The sequence below is a fragment of the Halichoerus grypus genome, chromosome 3 (assembly GCF_964656455.1).
Source record: "Halichoerus grypus chromosome 3, mHalGry1.hap1.1, whole genome shotgun sequence".
In the NCBI taxonomy this organism is placed as follows: domain Eukaryota; kingdom Metazoa; phylum Chordata; class Mammalia; order Carnivora; family Phocidae; genus Halichoerus; species Halichoerus grypus.
The window spans coordinates 187274349-187293615 of NC_135714.1; the positions used below are offsets into that span (position 1 = coordinate 187274349).

The 19267-nt window shown below is 39.4% G+C and overlaps 1 protein-coding gene across 4 annotated transcripts in view; it reads left to right on the forward strand.

The window, feature by feature from the left end:
* Nucleotides 1-4345: 4345 nt before the first annotated feature.
* MICU3 (mitochondrial calcium uptake 3) overlaps nucleotides 4346-19267 on the forward strand; it is a 111700-nt gene continuing 96778 nt past the window's right edge. For 2 of the 4 annotated variants that reach the window (XM_078069679.1, XM_078069680.1), the window contains exon 1: nucleotides 4348-4980. In XM_078069679.1, coding sequence (XP_077925805.1) covers nucleotides 4591-4980 — 390 coding nt within the window. In that variant the 5' untranslated portion in view covers nucleotides 4348-4590. Of the gene's footprint in view, nucleotides 4981-5048; nucleotides 5435-19267 lie in introns of those variants that run through there. The other 2 variants (XM_078069682.1, XM_078069683.1) reach the window with 2 other exon arrangements.

The window sequence follows — 19267 nt, forward strand, 5'->3', positions numbered from 1 at the left end:
TTTGAAAATTTTGCTCAGTACAGTGTTCTGGATAACCAGTACCAACCAATTGGCATTGGCAAGAAATGAAGCTGGTTTGCCATCCCTGTAAGTTTCTTCAGGTAAGTACATGGACTCACCTTATGCTATGTTTGATCTCTCTAATGGTTCCCTCTTGGCGCTGATCTTTCCATCTGTTCTGAAGGCTGTCCTTCTGTTTGGTTATCTGCCCTTAAGCAATTTCCCGTCTAACACCTGACAGTCTGGGGTTAGAACCAGAGACAAGGGTATATATTGGTTATAACACCAGACACCTACTGGGTCTGTCCATATGGACATTTTTCAGGAGAAAGTGTTACAAGTTAAAGAAGATAAAACAGTACGTTGTTGCTTAAAAAAAGAAGTTCTTTTCGTCTTTTCTTAGTAAATAAGGAAAATATCTACTGAGCATTTTCTTAAAGGTTTTCAGGTACTACAAGTTTTTTATTAAGATACTCATTGGTTAAATCTCTTTAGGCTATATTAAGATTCCCAAATACATAAGAAAACAAGTTCCTGCCACCAAATGAGGGACAAAAATGGCAAGAATTGAACAGCGAGACACTGTCAGCTGGGCTCTGGAGATCATATAAAGTCAGAAATTATATAAATTGGACTGGACAGATGTAATTGTCAAAGTGACTTTATTACTTGTCTTGAAGTTAAAAACTTAAGTGTGTACAACTGGCAGCTTGATTGTTGTCACCAGTGAGATATGGAGTAACAGAAAGGGAAATGTCAAGCTCAACTCGCTGACCTTCAGCCCTGGATCATGCTGGAATTCCTCAGAGGACCAAAAGAACCTGATGAAACCCTGTTCCTTTAAGGCTTTTGGTCCAGCAGGATCATGCCAAAATATGATATGTACGAGGATGGCTTCAAATCACAAAATCACAAAATTTGTTCCTAAATCAACCCTTCTCCATGACCACACTCTATCTCGGATCCTTCCTTGCCAACCTCTTGCTTTCTCCTTCTGGCCTTCCATTTGCTTTAATTACATTTCCATATGTGCTGCTTGGTTTATCAGCTCCTTTAGCCTCTGATAAACTACCTTATTTCCTTGCCTCCTGAATTGCCTTCCCATCTTGGCCTCTTCCCCCTACAACAATAAAAAAATTCCCTTCTTCATTTAATAAACATTGACTGGGGTCCTACTATGCGCCTGCAGCAGGGCTAAATACATACTTTGGTTTAATGGAGCTTAGGCACAGCTTAGTTTTGACAGAGGGAGAAGGGCAGGGGACAAAGCATTGTCAGTCTGTCTTTAGGGGTGGAAGATAGTCAAAATAACAAACAGACCCTCAGTGCCTTGGGTAACTTGGTTTTCATAGCCCTGGATGCTGCAGAATTGAGTTCCAGACTCCTAGTGGCTAGTCCTATAAAGACAAAAGACCAAGAAAAAGCTATGGCCCCAGAGAACATCTCTTGCCCACCACTTTCACTCTCTCCTTTGAATTTGCCAATTGTACCCTAGGGAAGGCAGTGCTGAAGATGGGGACAATTTTATGACAACTTTCCCAAGAGAGAAGGGGCTTGCTGCAGCCTTGCTCTTTGGCTGGTAATTTCCCTTTGTTGGAATTGAGTGCACCTGCTGCTAGGGGATTCATGTGCCCTGATGTAGGGCCTTAGATATAATTGCTCATTTTTTTAAAGATTTTATTTATTTATTTGAGAGAGAGAGCACAAGTGAGAGAGAGAGAGAGAGAGAGGGGGAGAGTACAAGGTAGGGGAACAGCAGAGGGGGAAGCAGACTGCCCTGCCGAGCAGGAAGCCCAATGCAGGGCTCGATCCCAGGACATCGGGATCATGACCTGAGCGGAAGGCAGACGCTTAGACGACTGAGCCACTCAGGTGCTCCGCTCCTTTTTTTAACTAGTCAAAATTCTGGCGCTCAGATTGAGTCACATAAGGAAGGTAACCAGAATATTTAAATAGGACTATTGTTAGACAAGACATTTCTGCCTAGGCATGACACATATTACACTTAAATTTCACATTTTTTTATAAAGATTTTATTTATTTATTTGACAGAGAGAGACACAGCGAGAGAGGGAACAAAGCGGGGGCAGCGGGAGAGGGAGAAACAGGCTTCCCGCTGAGCAGGGAGCCCGATGCGGGGCTCGATCCCAGGACTCTGGGATCATGACCTGAGCCGAAGGCAGACGCTTAATGACTGAGCCACCCAGGTGCCCCTAAATTTCACATTTTTAAAAGTCACTTATTTGCAATTTAAAAAGTAGTGAAAGTTTAAAATAATTAGGTCATTGTATGGAATTTTAATAGGAAAGAAAGCCATTGTAGGGCATTTATAGGTTTTGAAAAGAGAAATGACATGTGAAAAATGCTCTGAGGTATTTGTATATATATGCTTGGTAGGCTTGGAGCATTTTGGTTAATTAGGACCATGGGTTCAGAAGGTGATCACCTATTCAATTTCATTATTTTATAGGAAATTGTGGCCTTCAAAGCACTGTAAGTTTATGCAACTAAGATGTGGCAAAACCAAGAGTCCAAATCTTTTGCTGCCTAGTTTATTGCTCCATATTGATAAATATGCTTTCTTGATAAAACTTCTTTGGCTTAATCTCTGCTGTTGTAAACATTTTAAAATGCTTCAGAGCATTTCTTTTTACTTAGATCATAGTGAACATAAGTGAATTTTTTTTTCAAGGTATGGACTCTCACTATGGAATAGGGACATTTTTTGGGTATTATTAATGTGCAGGAGAATTGACATAAAAGTTGAAGGAAATTGGACTAAATCTATATTGATCTAATATTATCTTTAATTTTGAAAAGTCCCAAATTCCTAATATCATGTTTTCCTATAATTTTTCCCCTTGAGAGTAAACCTAGGAAAATATCAGGTAATAAAGGAATTTGATTATTTTTATGTAGCTATAATCACAGAGAAGAAAGCAATATTCTTTAGGAAATTTTGCTTTTAGAGGGGAAGTATTGTGGAAAATTGTAATTAGAATAACTTTTGCATACAGAGAGAGCTTTATCTAAAGCTCTGTGAGAACCTGACAAACCTAAATCCAGCACCTCTCGTAGCAGAACTTGGTTTCTAGCCAGAGAAATGACTTGCAGGAGCTGTATTAAATTTATTTAAACTAGAAAGAAAATACATACATATTTGAAGTCATCTCAGAAGGAGAATTTCTGTCATTTTGCTGATCTGTAAGATGATGTTATGGTGTCACCTCTTTAATTCTCCTTAGAGCTACTCAGCTTTTAATATACAAGTAATAAAAATTCATTAGTCTGTCCAAGAATTCTGCCATTAGGCCATGTTGGAAATTTATAAGAAAATCCGGAAATTGTGTTCAGTTCAAAGTAAACAATGCCAGAAGAAGAACTGTGTTATATATCCAGAGAATAAATATTTCTTTGGGAATACAGAATTTTCCAAAATTCAAAGAAGGCAGAAATGGAAGGAATTGTAGTGATAACAGGAGCTAGTCTTCCTCATTCCTGCTAGTGAGGAATGGGAATAGCAAGATCTGTGTCAGAAACCTCATTTTGTTTGCCCTAGTCTTTTTAAGAATTGCCAGAATCAACTGATCTAATTCCCTTGTGACTATAGCTCAGTAGAGACAACTGGATTTTGTTGTTTACACCCCTAGATGCAGAATATTTTAGGGGACCTGGCACCATTCCAGAGTATAGAGACCAAAGCCAGCATTACTCAGTTAACCAAAACTGGGCTCAGGGGTGGGAAACTGGTAAGAAGGTCATATATACTTTCTCATAGAAGTGACACTGACAAGGTAGCAAACAAACAGGTATAGCAATAATAAAAATAAAGACGACACAATCACACTTACTCTTTATTTTATACTTATACCAACAGCATCCCCACAAAAGTAAGGGTATCTTTCAAGACGCTTCTGATTTGAATTAAATGACAACAAGTATGGTAATGATTTTTTTTTTTAAATATTAATTGTAACTAAAAAATGTTAGCCTGCCCCCATTAAAAGTCCAGAAGCTGTCACTGTGTAGTCAAAACAGTCTTTGACTTAATCTGCCATCTTTTTGACTTGGGCCACACTTTACCTCATTTTTACTGTACACCTGAAGATACAATTGCAAATTTTTCGTGACCTTGTGTCAGGGGACGTGACTTTCTTAGAGGAGCACTACCAATGACTCAGAACCCACCCAGCAAAGCGAAGTCGATGGGCCAAGTTTGCGGACGGACGCCCGGACAGCCCCGCACACCAGGGCTCTTTGAAGTTCTGCTGACTCGGCTGCACCCTGCGGCGTTGGGTTCTGGCGCAGTCAGGTGCTGCCCGGGCAGGCGCAGTTATTTATGACTGCGGCGTTGAGACGGGAGTGCCGGGCGGAGGACTAGCCGGGATCCGCCCCCTTCCCCAGGATCTCCCGGCCCGACACCCCCGGTCGCCCCAGCTGAAGGCCGGCTACAGGGTACCCCAGGCCGCACGTTTGAAGGGCTCGCCCTCGGACAGCATCGAACCTCCGCACACCGACTTCTCGCGAGGTTTCGTTGCCCCCCCCCCGCCTCCCCGCCGCCTCTTAGGTCTGCTGCGGGCAGCTCCTGCAATGGCTGCACTGCGGAGGCTCCTGTGGCCGCCGCCTCGGCTCCCGCCTCCGCTCTGCCCTCACCATCCCTTTCCTGGGCGGTGGGGGCGGCCTGCGGGGGTATCCGCGGGCCCGCCTGGCCGGCCCTTCTCCTGCCGGGAGGAGGAAGAGGGGGCTGTGGCTGAGGCGGCTTGGAGGCGGCGGAGGCGCTGGGGGGAGCTGAGCATCGCGGCAGCGGCCGGCGGGGGTCTGGTCGGCCTTGTGTGCTACCAGCTGTATGGAGACCCTCGGGCCGACTCCGCGTGGGCACCCGCCCTGGGGCGCCCCTCGGAGAGCTCGGCCGCAGAGCCGGAGGACCCGCCCCGCGGCCGGGGGCTGCTTCCCATCCCGGTTGCGGCTGCCAAGGAAACGGTAGGTGCGTGAGCGCGTGCGCGCGCTGGGACTGGCCCGCAGGTGACGCCCGAGGGTAGGGCCGCCAAGGTGTTCCACCTGAGCACCGGGAGGGAGGGTGCGACAGTCCTGCTGGGTGCGCTTGGGACCGTGGGCCACCGTGACACCGGACATTGGAGGTTGTCGCAGTGTGAGGTCTGCGACCGCAGATGGGTACCTCCCGGGAGACCGAGACCGAGACGTAGGCCGGGCAGTCCAGGCAGTCCAGGGTGTGTTCACCCAGCTGTTGGGAAGACATAGATGATGCTGTCATTGATGCATCAGGACCTCAGAGGTTGCTGCAGGTACCACCTATTAACCAAAACCCCAAACCAAGACAACAAAAAACAAAACGACTACAAAGAAGTCAAGAGTATAACAGGCAGAAAGTGGAGGCCTGGGTATGTGAGAGATAGGAACGCCCGGGCTGGACCAGGTAACAGCAAATGATCCAGGAGGTCCAGTGCAGTAGGATGAGTTCTGAAGCAGTGGTCTGAGGTCTCAAAAGCAACGACATTATTGCATAGCACTTTATTAGTGCCAAGGGAATAAATGCCAAAACTGTATAACTTCCTTATTATAGGTCAGAAAGAATGAAGATATCCCCAGATTGGAAACGTAAAAAACAAAAAATCTATTCAAAAGAATATATCCCGTCCCACCCCACCCCCAAATCAGAAACTCTTAAGTAAGGAAAATAAGTGAGAAGATGGATAGGACAGCACAAATAGGAAACTGAATGAGGCTAACTCCTACAGAAGATCAAGTGGAAATGTTCAAGTATCATGCAACTGATAATGTAAGGTAAAGATGAGGGTAAGAGTGAGTGGGGCAAGATGCTTTTGTCATATCGTTGTATTTAATAAATAGTCATGTAAATGACTAGGAGTCACTTAGGGAAATTTTCTTTGCAAGACTAAAGAGTGTGAAGGGCTTAGATGACAGTAATTTAGAAAAGAGGTAGCTATTCTGTTTTTAACTTTAATGAAATGTATAGATTCTTTATTCTTTGCCCAAATACATATTGGTGGTCTGAGGTGAGTGCATCAGTTCTTTTGGTGGAGGTCGTTGATGCATTTAAATCAGGGAATCTACTGTGCTATGGACCTTCTAGCTGCAAATTATAAATACATAGGATAAAGTACTTTTATACAATGAATCTTAAAATGCTAGCAGCACATACCCTCAACTTTCATCTCCCACTCCTCTTCTCCCCACCCCCCCCATACATTAAACTTGTGTCCCCATTGACCAAGACAGAATTTTTCATCAACCATAGTTGATCTGGGAACAGATTAGGAAGGTAGAGAGCATTAAAACAGTATTTTCTTCTTTTTTTTTAAATTAATTTTACTTTTATTTTTTTTTAAGATTTCATTTATTTTATTTGAGAGAGAGAGAGCGCACACATGCACATGCCTGGCGGGGGGGGGGGGGGGCGGGCAGAGGGAGATGCAAACTCCCTGCTCAATCCCAGGACCCTAAGATCATGACCTGAGCCAAAAGCAGATGCTCAACCAACTGAGCCACCCAGATGCCCCTAAAATTAATTTTACTTTTAAAGTTGAGAGATAGTATGTAGTTTTTAAAAGACCACACTTAATAGTGTCTTCCTCATAGTTATGAAAATTAAATGAATTAATACATTTTGAATAGTTAGAATTGAGAGATCACAAACAGTGGGGAAGGGTAGAGGGAGAGGCAGACTCCCCGCCGAGCAAGGAGCCTGATGCAGGACTCGATCCCATGACCCTGGGATCATGACCTGAGCTGAAGGCAGACGCTTAACTGACTGAGCCACCCAGGTGCCCTGAAAACTTTTATAATCTCTTTTTACCCTGATATTTGAAACTCATAATAAAGAGCTTTATGTGGGCATTTTTTCATTTATTGTGCTAGGAACTTGAGGATCCTTTCAATATAGAAATTCATGTTTGAAAGTTCTGTATGCTCTTCTTGTATTATTTATTTGACAATTTCCCTTTCTCCATTCTCTCTGTTTTCTTTTTCTGGAACCTCTGTTAGTCTGAAGTTATGCCTCCTGACAGATCCTAATCTAATCCTAATCTTCTATTCTAACTTTTTGATCTTGCTTGTTTGCTTGTTTTTATGGGAGATATCTTTGACTTTATCTTCCAGCTGTCCTATTGAAAGTTTTATTTCAGCTATCCTAATTTTTTAACCCAAAACTATTTTTTGTTCTCTAATGTTCCTGTGGTACAGCCTTCTGTTTTTGTTTTATGGCTGCTAAATTTCTCTTTTTACTATAAGGATATTAATCATAGTTTTGTTTTGTTTTTTCATTGTCTTCCACTTCATGCATTGTGTTGTTTCTTCCAGGTTAATTTTTATTCCTGTTTGATTTTCTAAGCTCTCACTTTCATTTTGGAAGTTTTCCTCACGTATCTGTGGTTGTTGCCTTCTATATTTGAGAGCTACTCAGAAGCTATTTGTACCTGAGAATGGCTTTTCATTTGGTGATCTGGGCTTTTTAATAGAGTGGCATCCAAATGTCAGTGGGTTTTTTTTTTTTTTTAGTTTGTTTTGTTTTGTTTTGTTTTGTTTTGTTTTGTTTTGTTTTAGAGAGGGAGAGGGGAGCGGCAGAGGAAGACACAGAGAGAGAATCTTAAGCAGGCTTCACGCCCAGCGTGGAGCCCAAAGCAGCCCATCTCAGTCTCACAACCCTGAGATCATTACCTGAACTGAAATCAAGAGTCAGACGCTTAACCAGTTGAGCCACCCAAGCGCCCCCAAATGTCAGTGTTTTCTAAGTCCTTTTCTCTGGTGTCACTGAGTTTCTCCAAAGAATAGGAGAGGTTGGAGGAGCTGTAATCTAGATGCAGGTTCACAATTCCTTGAATTCCCAAGGTTTTAACCTTTCTGGGGTCTGTATCTCCAGTCAGCTCACTTCCATTTGGTTTCCTCCTCCTCAGTACTCAGGTATTGCCTCTGCCTCCCTAGGTCAATTATCATTCATCCATCTCCATTTTATAAAAATTTGATGAATTCTTTTGATTGTTTTAGTCTCCTTTCCTTTTTCTCTTTCTTAGTTCTTATATGTTTCTGTCTTCTAAAAAAATTTCTTTTACTGTGATTTTAATGTGGTTAAGAGAGAAAGAGATGGAAAGAAACTCATGAGGTCAGTCTGCCATTTTTCAGAAATATTTAAAGCTGTTTTGCCACTTTACTCATTATGCTCATTTGATTTTCCTGAACTGGTAGAAATTATTCCTTTTGTGGTTTAAAACTATAAGAACTTTTGATTTATAAAACTTCTTTTAAGCAGCATGTTATGCTAAACATAAGCCTAGCAATAAATTAACCTGTACATGTTATGAGACTATAGAATTTAACTGATAGGCATGAATAGCAGTAGCTTACAGATACACAGTTCTATTACCATAGCCTTGAAGATTTTTGTTTTTAAGACATTGCTTCTCAACTTCCTCCAGGAAGCTTTCCCTTACTCTATAGATATTAAAATGCCCCTGTTTATCCTATGCTACTAGATGATGACTTTTTGCAATGATTTTTTGTCTTCTCTGCTTTTTTTAGCTCTTTAAGGAGAGGCTTTGTGTTGGTCGTGGTCTCCTTTATATCTTCATTGCTTGATATGGGGCCTAGCCCTGGTAGACACACAATAAATATTTGTCAAATGAATAAGCCCATGCTAAACATTTGCACGGGACATATGCACTGAAAAGGCACAACCACATTCTGTGAGAATTAGTAGTTTAATATTTTGTTCAGCTAAATGCTGGTTATTTATAGCATTAGGAGTCAGGAGACTTCGGTCAAGGTCAAAATTCCAGGCTTTGGGAGACCAATCACGTGACACTGTATTTATTTTAATTGTGCAAGTTTGGCTTGCCAAAATTTTTCAGTAGACATGGCCTTGAATTTTATTAATATTGTAAAGAGATGGTGACAAGATTCTGTTTTGAACCCTACAATTTTAGCCTTAAAACATTATTTTTATTAGTGGGAAAAATTTTGTTCTAGGACTGCCTTTTTGTTTCAGGTTCAAAAAAAAAATTTAGGTTGCTTAATACACTTTAATCCATATTTTACTCATTGTACAGAACACATCTATTTTATGACTTGCACATAGTTTTACTCTCAAGTGGAAAAGAGAACAGTATGTGTATCTCTTTGGTATAGTTCTATAATAATTGCCAATAATCAAGCATTTTTTATTTCTTTCACTGTATATCTATTCCAACCTCTTTTTAAGGCAGCACATTTTGAAACAGGAAGTTATGCTTATTCTTTCCCAGAATATCGAAGACTTTGATGGATGTATAAATGGAGAAGATCCCTCACTTTTTATAGAGTGAGGGAAGGATCGGTTAATTTTGTGTAGAAGAACATTTTGTAGAGGAGGCTACACAAGGTGGGTGATCCCCGCTTTTTGCTTTCTGAATCACTCAGTGTCAAATCCACCAGATTCCACGCACATTTCTTCTAGTGGCCTGACCATGTTATAGATTCACATACAGTGATTTGAGTGTAGATTTTTTTTTCTAAGTAAATCACAGAATAAAATTTGGATGAATTTGGAAAAAAAAAATGTATCCTCTTTCTGGTTATACCAAACCAGGAGTTATAGAAGTGCAATACTTTTTGTCTGGGTTGCAGTGAAAGATACTTACAACATTTTATGGATGTCTTTTTATTCACATCCACATTGGGAATCAGGAAATGAAGCTGTCATGACTTTGAACTTAAATTAAAAAATCCTCATCTGTAATTCTCTTCTAAGACTTGGAAATTGTCAAATAATGCACAGCAATCGGTTTGAATGAAGGTGTATACAGGTTTTTTCCCTTGATCTACATAATCTCCACTTTAAAAAAATATAACATTGAGTTGTATTTTGAATTGGAATTCAGGTAAATAGTATTTGGGTTTAATGTGACTTCCTAGTTGATTCTCACATTCTGACATGTAATTCTGTTTATATAATTTGGGGCTGGACTGTTTATGAATACTAAGTAAAGTAAAATGTAGCTTTCCTCTTATTGATTGAATATATAATTTATCTTTAATAATTTTTGGAAATGGATGCCATTTTCTGCCTAAAGATTAAAGAATATATTTGAGATTATTAAAACAGTTATATTAACCCTAAATTTTTGAAGCTTCTTTGAGGGAGGTTTCATTCATCCTCCATATAGCACATAAATTTTGTGCTCATAAAATTTTAATTTGTTTAATTTGTTTAGAAACAAATTCTAAATCCTGAAATAAGTTACAGTATTTTATTATTACAGTTTTTAAAAAGCTTGCTTTCACAAAATCACCTCATCCATGCAAATTTGCATTTGACTTTAGAGATTAGAAAATTAATGCAAGGGAAAATAATGGGTGTATTACTTCTTTGTGTTATCTTTGAGGATTAATGATTGGACACTGAGTCATAGCATTAGTAGTATATTTGAATTCAGTAACTAATTGCAATTTCATTAGATAGTAGATGCAGAATGCATATATTTTTTTTTTCTTCTCTCTATATGAGAAGACAACAGATTCATTCTCTTTAGAGTCCTTAATCTTTTAGTATTAAATACTTTAATATTTTACTTTGAGGTGGTTGCTCATGTAAAATTATATATCTAAACTATTGACTACCAGATTCCCGTACCAGTTTTCCAAAAGTTTCTTAGTTGCTATCAACATAGCAGTTCTGTCACTAAATGGCTCCTTTAATATCTTCCCCCTCCATTTCTTTCTCTTTTAAAGAGTATACATAAAATGCTAAAGAGTATTACCTTTCCTGTTCCTGGAAAAGTATTAGGGAGGATCATTTATCTTAGAGTACATAATTCTATCCAAATGATTAATATTTTTTAAGATTCATGTATTAAGCAGTTACTTTTAGTTTCACAGCCATAAGATCAAGATTTCCATCTCATGTCCCATTTAGAAACAATTTATCCATCTTTCCACTCATCCATTTCTTCATTCAAATACTTTACTCAAGGAATGCTTATTGAAGTGTAGTAGGTACTAGAGATATAGTGGTGGATGAAATAAAATTCATGTCCTTTCGTAGCTTACAGTCTAGTGAGGATACAGAATAATTATAATGCAATATGCTGAAGTGATGTGATGGGAAAAATAGACTATACTATGGGATCGTATAGGAAGGAGATAAAACCCAGGCTTGGGACATTAAGTGTGGCTTCCTGGGGGAAGTTAAGTCTAAATTGAAATTTAACAGATAGGTAGGAATTATTAGGGAAACAGGGAGGCAAAGTGGGTGAAGAAATGTGTTCCAGGAGGAAATAACATGTGTGGGAACAAGCATAGCATGTTTCCAGAATTGAAAGATCAGTGTGGATGTATAGCAGAGAATTTGAGGCAGGAGTGATCAGACAGACTTTAGGCTAGAAGGTAATCAGGAGGCAGATAGTACAAGACCTTCTAAGACTTACCAAGGAATTTGAACTTTACCTTAGGAGTAATAGGGAGGCATTGACAGATGTTTAAGCACAAGGGTGATATAATTAAATTTGCATTTTAGGAATATCACTTTGACTGGATAGGGAATGTAGAGGGAGGGATGCAATGCTGAAAAGGAGGAGGCCAGGTAAGAAGATTACTTCTTAGATGAGAATGTTAGAGGGTATGATTCTCTATATTCTTTAATTAAAAAAATACATCTCAAACGGTTTTTACCCATAATATTTCTTTAGACAAGAAATGGTTATAACTTTACTAGGGAAATAGCAGTGAAGCAATGAGAAGTTGCTGCATTGGAGAGAGCTTCAAGAGGTAGGATCAACAGTATTGGTAGTTGACTAGATTTTAGGGATGAGAGAGATGGAAGAATCTGGGATGATATTCAAGTTTTTGTTTTGGACACTGAGTGGATTGTGCAGCAGTTCACTGAGACTGGTCCTCAGGAGAAAAAAAGGTTGGGGGGAGTGTGCTGAATGATGTTTTTAAAATGGATCAAGGTGTCTTCTGGACAGCTGAAGGGAAACTTCCAGTTGGATACATAGGTCAAGGCTTAGGAGAGAAATCTGTGCTATAGCAATAGATTTGAAAATCACCAAGGGCTGACTGGGTGATAGACACTGGGGAGGGTATGTGCTCTGGTAAGCGCTGTGAATTGTGCAAGACTGTTGAATCTCAGATCTGTACCTATGAAACAAATAATGCAATGTATGTTAAGAAAAAAAAAAAAGAAGAAGATAGCAGGAGGGGAAGAATGAAGGGGGGGAAATCGGAGGGGGAGACGAACCATGACAGACGATGGACTCTGAAAAACAAACTGAGGGTTCTAGAGGGGAGTGGGGGGAGGATGGGTTAGCCTGGTGATGGGTATTAAAGAGGGCACGTTCTGCATGGAGCACTGGGTGTTATGCACAAACAATGAATCATGGAACACTACATCTAAAACTAATGATGTATGGGGATTAACATAACAATAAAAAAAGGAAAAAAAAAAAGAATGGATGACATTGTTCAGAATATATAGAACATGAAGAGAAAAGCACCTAAGGAAAGAGTCCTGGTGAGCATCAGTGATTTAAAAAACTGTCAGAAAAATGGAATCCTGCAAAAAGCTGAGAAGTAATGTCTAGACTGGTAAAGCCAGGAGAGTCATGGAAGCCAACAAAAGGTAGTACTTCAGACAAGAAGTACTGTAGTCAGTTTCAATGAGTACTACCAGAGGAGTTCATCATAGATGAACAATAGAAAGTGGTCACTGGATTTAGCAATAAGGAGGTCATGGATGATCTTGGTGAGATTTTGGAGGTGAAAATCAAATTATAGTTGGAGAAGCTGAGAGTAAAGGTAAAGAAAAGGTGATGTGGACAAGATGAGTAAGAGTTGACAACACTTTTATAAATTTGGCCATGAAAGGGAGAAGCGAGGGCAGTAGCTTAAGGAACATAGAATTGATTTTTTTTTTTTTTTTAGAGGAAGACCCTTAAATATGTTTAAATGTTGAAGGACAGAAGAGGAACACTAAACCAAAGGAAGGAGAGGTGATAATTGATTTGCCAAGAACCAATGTACGGATGGGAAATGAAAGTTAAAGCACAAGGGAAGATTTTAATCTTAGATAATAGGAACAATGCCAGAAATAGTGTAATGGGAAGAAGGGATGGGGACACAGAGATTATACATTTTTAGTGGCAAGTGGTTGAAGGAGTTCTTGCCTGATGATTTCTATTTTTGCTGTGAAATAGAAGGTGATGTCATCTTCTGAGAGCAAGATAATAGAAATTTGTAGAGTAACCACGATAGAGATTTGGAGAGTGGTGGATTGAAATAGCCATTAAAAAAAAACACAAACCACTAGAAAACCATGAAATCTTTTTTAACTTGCTCATGAAATGTAGAAGTTTTTCAATGGATATTTCTACATGGTCACAGCTTTTGCTATTTTAATTCTTGTTTATTTTATTCCACTTTTAAGATGTATAAACCTTAGTAATATGATCTAATTAGTACTTTTTTTACCCATGATGTAATATTTAACTTACATAGGAAATGGACCAAACTTACAATACTCTAGAGATTTTATTCTTTTATTTAAACTTGATGGGCAAGTTTAAACTGGAGGCTGTTAGTTCTCACTGATCTCCTGTAATTGTTGTTCCAAACACTAAGAATTTGAGTAACTTTACTTTGTTTAGTGTAAACACACTTGTATTGGAGAAAAATGTGTTTTAAAAAATCAAACAAGTTTTATTTATGGCGTTATCTATCTAGCATTAAGGAAAATGCCTAGTCATTTGTGTACTAAACAGGATTTTCTAGACATGTTTTTCGTCTTCCTTTTTAAGTAACCCTTTGCTCCTTAATGCTTTGACGTATTGATAGATTATATAAGCAAAATAAAATGTGGAAATTTAGTGCTGTATCATTTAACTGATTAGCATAGTAAGTGTGTGTTCATCAAAGAGTTAATTTTCCAAATTGGAAAGTAGAATCCAAGTTTTTTGCTTTGTCTGCATTCACTAGGTTACCTTTTATTCATTTAATACTCCAGCTCCAGAATTTAGAATACAGAAAGTGTATATAAAAGAATTTCAAATAATTCCATTTTTTTCTGCTCTCTGATAAGGATGATATCTATCTAATTGATATGTAAATATTGACTAGATGAGATATTTGGATGATCTCTTTCTCTGGAAGGGTTATAATGGATTATTCAATTGCTTGGAACAATTCAAAATGGATTTTTCCTAACCGGTTTCACATCAGGTCAGAAAGGCTCTCATAGGTTATGTCCAGTTTAAGCTAGCTCCAGCCTGTTAAAATTAGTTACATTCAAATAGGATCATCTAAACTTCTTCCAACTGCAGTTGACCTTTGAACAACAGGGGTTTGCACGGTGCAGGTCCACTTATACGCAGATTTTTTTTTTCCATAAATACAGTACTGTAAATGTATTTTCTCTTATGATTTTCTTAAAACATTGTCTTTTTTTTATTAAAGATTTTATTTATTTATTGGACAGAGAGAGACACAGCCAGGAGGGAACACAAGCAGGGGGAGTGGGAGAGGGAGAAGCAGGCCTCCAGCTGAGCAGGGAGCCCAACATGGGGCTCGATCCTAAGACCCTGGGATCATGACTCGAGCCAAAGGCAGATGCTTAACAGCTGAGCCCCCCAGGCGCCCCAAATGTTGTCTTTTCTTTAGCTTACTTTATTGTAAGAATCCACTATAGAATACATATAACATACAAAATAATTGTTAATCAACTTTCAGGTTATTGGTAGGGCTTTCTGTTAACAGGAGGCTATTGGTAGTTAAGTTTTATGGTAATTACAAGTTATACATGGATTTTCAACTGCACAGGGTTTGGTGCCCCTAACTCCTGCATTTTTCAAGGGTCGACTGTACTTTAATTTTATTCTTAATACTCTAAAGATGAAAGGTGACTTGTAATTCTCCGTATATGTACAAGCGCATTCATTCATCATCCCCAAGAGATTAAGACAGGTTTTGAAGCTGTTACTACCATCAGACGTAATGATGGAGTTCTATGGGCAGTCATAGGCAGCTTTTGGACTAGGGTTTGCGGTGAAAGGAGATCAGTACAACTTTTGTTGTCAGACGGCTTTCTCCATACTGAGTCCTATCCAAATAAATGGATCATATTAGGATTTTATGTCCTCCTAGTAAAGAAGCCAGTCTGAGTGACCTTTTGGTCCCGTGCTGTGTACATGTATAGTCACATATGCCTGTCCTGTTCTCCTCTGATCTGCCAGCCCTGGTGATTGCTTGATCATCATAAAAGTCAGATAAGAATTTTGATTCAAGTGGTTTATAACACAGGCTTAATCAAAGTGAATACATCCTATTTCGGGAGTAAGATTAAAATCTGTAATTCATACTTTGATATTCATTCTAAATTTTATTGGAAGCAAAAATACTGGGTGCTTTTATGAACTAAATATTTAATTATCAAAAATATTTCATATATATCACCAAATAATTAAAATCTAGAACTTATCCTGAATTATTATAGTAGTTATTTTAAAATTTTTGTAAAACTGCAGGCAAGCCCGCAAACTTATCAAGGTTCTGCCATTTGCTGGCAAATTATAGGAGAGTAGCACTTTGTGTCTTAGGTGTTTTACCCACATCCCCCGCCCAACAGAATTCAGAACATGGCTAAAGCCACAGATTGGCTTGCACATTGATCTTCAGTAGAATGGTGAAAATTGGAACAATATGGAGAAGTGAACCACAGAGGGATTATCTGAATGTCAGATAAATAAGAACAGAAGTTACTCAGGGACCCAAGGGTATGTTATTTGATTATAGGCTGATAGAGAAGTTCTAGAAACATGTCTCTTTCATATTTTGGTATATGTTTTATTAAGGAAGGTTTCTTAAAGTCTACAGAAAAGTGCCATTCTCTCTCTCTCTCTCTCTTTTTTTTTTTTTTTGAGAAAGTGGCATTCTTAAATGTACTGTAAAATTCAAGTATCTACAGCTATGCTTTCTTAATTGTAGGAGAGCACAGTGGCTCCCTAGGGAGTGAGTTTAAGTCCTTTGGTACTAGTACTGGGGATCAGGGTTTTGGCAGACAGAGGGGTCAGAGGTACCTAGAAAAATCTGTGAAGGCACTGTGGTATCCTACTGAGTCACTCACAGCACTACATCCTAATCCAAAAGCGACTGTGATCTTCATGTAATTGTTTAGCTTGGGAAAATATAGAGCTTCCTCCCTTTCCTTTCCCTCGCTTCCGCCCTCTAAATGATCTGCTTGCCCAGTTCTACTTATGAATGCCCTCTACAACTTTAAATTCAGGGATTAAAGAGATTATGGAAATAACATTGGTTAAAATAAGTGAAAGTAAGGTGCCATAAGAAGCAGATAGCTTGGGACTGGGAGAAATGAGTCACCTAGCCTTTACTTACCTGGGCCCTGAATAGCAGAGTCAGCTCCTTTTAATTGGCCTTTCAGGAAGTCTCAGAAAACACTTCCATTTACATTTTACTAGCCAGAATTTAGTCAAAATAGTCATTTTTACTTAGCTTATGTAACTATCTAACTACAACAAAGCCTGATGAATGTAACCTTTATTCTGTGTGCTATTGTGCCTAGCTAAAAATCAGAGTTTTCTTTCTAAGGAAAAACTAGAGAATGAATAATAGGTATCTATCCATCTTTCTTAGGTGTGAAGTATATTGTATTAGGAAAATGGCTTTTTTTTTCTTTTAAATGAAATGAAAATGCTCATAAATAAATTATGGAATGCCCATTTAATAAAACAAATGATTTAGACTTTTGGTTTTAACAATATAGCATACTATATAATCTGTCATAAAAATATTTTAAACATCCTTTTAAATACCGTACTGTACTCATAAGAAATTAAGGGAAATTGCCAGGGGCAGAAATAAAGAGGAAACTAATAACTAGAACAGCGTGAGCTGTGGCTTGCTTGGGCGAGCAGTGGATTATTATTCATAGAATTGTAGGCACTTGGATTTTAATGCCTGTTTGGGGATGGAAACAAGACCTTGGGAAGTTGAAATTGAGACACCCAGAGCCCTCTTCAAAAGAATGGACTAGAAAAAGTCATTCTCCTAGTGTGATGACAGGGAAACCTGAAGATGTCTGCCTGGACTGCAAGTGGAAAAAAAAATCTTCTGAGAATGTATAAACATGGTCCCTCACTACCTCATATGGGTTCAGAGTTAGAACTTACATTACCCAAACAGAGAAAAAGCTGATGTCACTGACAGAAAGAAATAGAAAACTTCTTTGGAGGAAATACCGTGAACACTGGCCATATGTAATTCCCACAGAAAAGATCTGGAAGAGGGTAAGCTCATAATCCCAAAGTACAAAACATATGAAGTTTTATTAAAGAAGAGTTAATAAACTAAGTGGATTTCTAACAAAAAATAGGATAATTTGGTTGAATTTGTAAGTTAAGTGTATGCAAAATGGTTAAAGATAATGAAAAATCAGTATGAAAAAGAATTAGTAAAGAATTTCTAGACATGTAAAATATAGTCCTTGAAGGCTGGATCATTAAGGCAGCATATAAGATGTAATTGAAGAAGCAATTAGTAATCTGGACAATAATTTTGAAGAAACTACACAGAATGTAACACTTTTAAAGAAATGGTAAACATTAAGGAGAATTTAATAGACATGAAAAATAGACTGAATCTAAAATTTGTCTATCAGGGGGCACCTGGGTAGCTCAGTCGTTAAGCATCTGCCTTCGGCTCAGATCATGATCCCAGGGTCCTGGGATCGAGCCCCACATCAGGCTCCCTGCTCGGCAGGAAGCCTGCTTCTCCCTCCTCCACTCCCCCTGCTTGTGTTCCCTCTCTCGCTGTCTCTCTTTCTCTGTCCAATAAATAAAATCTTTAAAAAATAAATAAAATAAAATTTGTCTATCAGGAGGTACAGACTGAGAGAATGAGAGAGGCAATATTCTAAGAGAAATGGTTGAACAGTTCCCAGAAAGGAACAAAGATGTTAATCCCAAGATTTAGGAAGCATAAACTGTCCTGGGTGGGATAAATAATAATAAATCTGTAGTTAGCCAGATTGTAGTAAAACTGTAAAATCAAAGATAAAGAGAAGCAGGACAGATTTGTACAAAAGGATAGTAGCTGGCCTGATTGAAGACTAATTTGTAACACTGGATAGAAGTCAGAAGATAGTATAATATGTCTTCAAAATGCTGAGAGAAAATAATTGCCATCTTAGATTTCTATACCTAGGTAAATTGTCATTTAGGAATGAGGATAAAATCATTTTTATAAGATTGGGACAGCTTCAGATCATCATTGAAAGAATTACTAAAGAATGGATATTCTTAAACATTGACTACATCCTACAACAAAAATAGTAATACTATGTTAAAAGGAGTTAAAACAAGGTGGTCCTCAAATATTGAACTATAGTGATATGGAAGACAATAAGGCTTGATTAAAGGTTAAGTGTTCTATGTGGGAAACAAAAATAAAATTAGATGTCTACCTCATGCTGTAATAATCGAGGTCGATTAGAGTCCTAAATGTGATTTAAAAAAAAACCCTCAAGGGCGGAGCAAGATGGCGGAGGAGTAGGAGACCTGGATTTCGTCTCCTCTCAGGAATTCAGCTGGATAGGGATCAAACCATTCTGAACACCTACAAACTCAACAGGAGATCAAAGAAAAGAAGAGCAACAACTCTCTGAACAGAAAAGCGACCACTTTCTGGAAGGTAGGACGTGCGGAGAAGTGAATCCGAGGCGATATTCGGGAGGATAGACGGCGGGGGAGGGGCCTCCGACGGCCGCTTCTGGCAAGTGATAGAGCCGCGGAGCACAAAATCGGAACTTTTAGAGTCTGCTCCGCTGAGGGACGTCACTCTGGTGGCGAAGTGGGGGGTGGAACCCTCGCGGGACAGTGTGGTCTCAGGACCCTCGGGGTCACAGAAAGACCGGGGGGTGCCTGAGTGCGGCAGAACTCCCAGGTATCGGAGCAGGGAAGCCGGCTGCAGAGACGGAGCCCAGGCGCGGGCTCTCAGTTCGGGGTTGCCATAAACCGTGATCCGCGGCACAGTCGGGCCACTGCTCCTCCAGCAGGGACCCAACAAGCGGCAGATCCGGGGAGACTCACCTTCTTCCCCCGGGAGGAGAGGTGCGGGAGCGCACCGCAGGGATCTGCTGGGTTTGGAGACTCCACCCGGGGTCGGGTGCCGGATAGAAAGGCGCGGTCACAGGCCGGGTGAGCACGGAGTGCGGCCGGAGACCAGGGAGACGGGAGTGACTGACTGCTTTTCT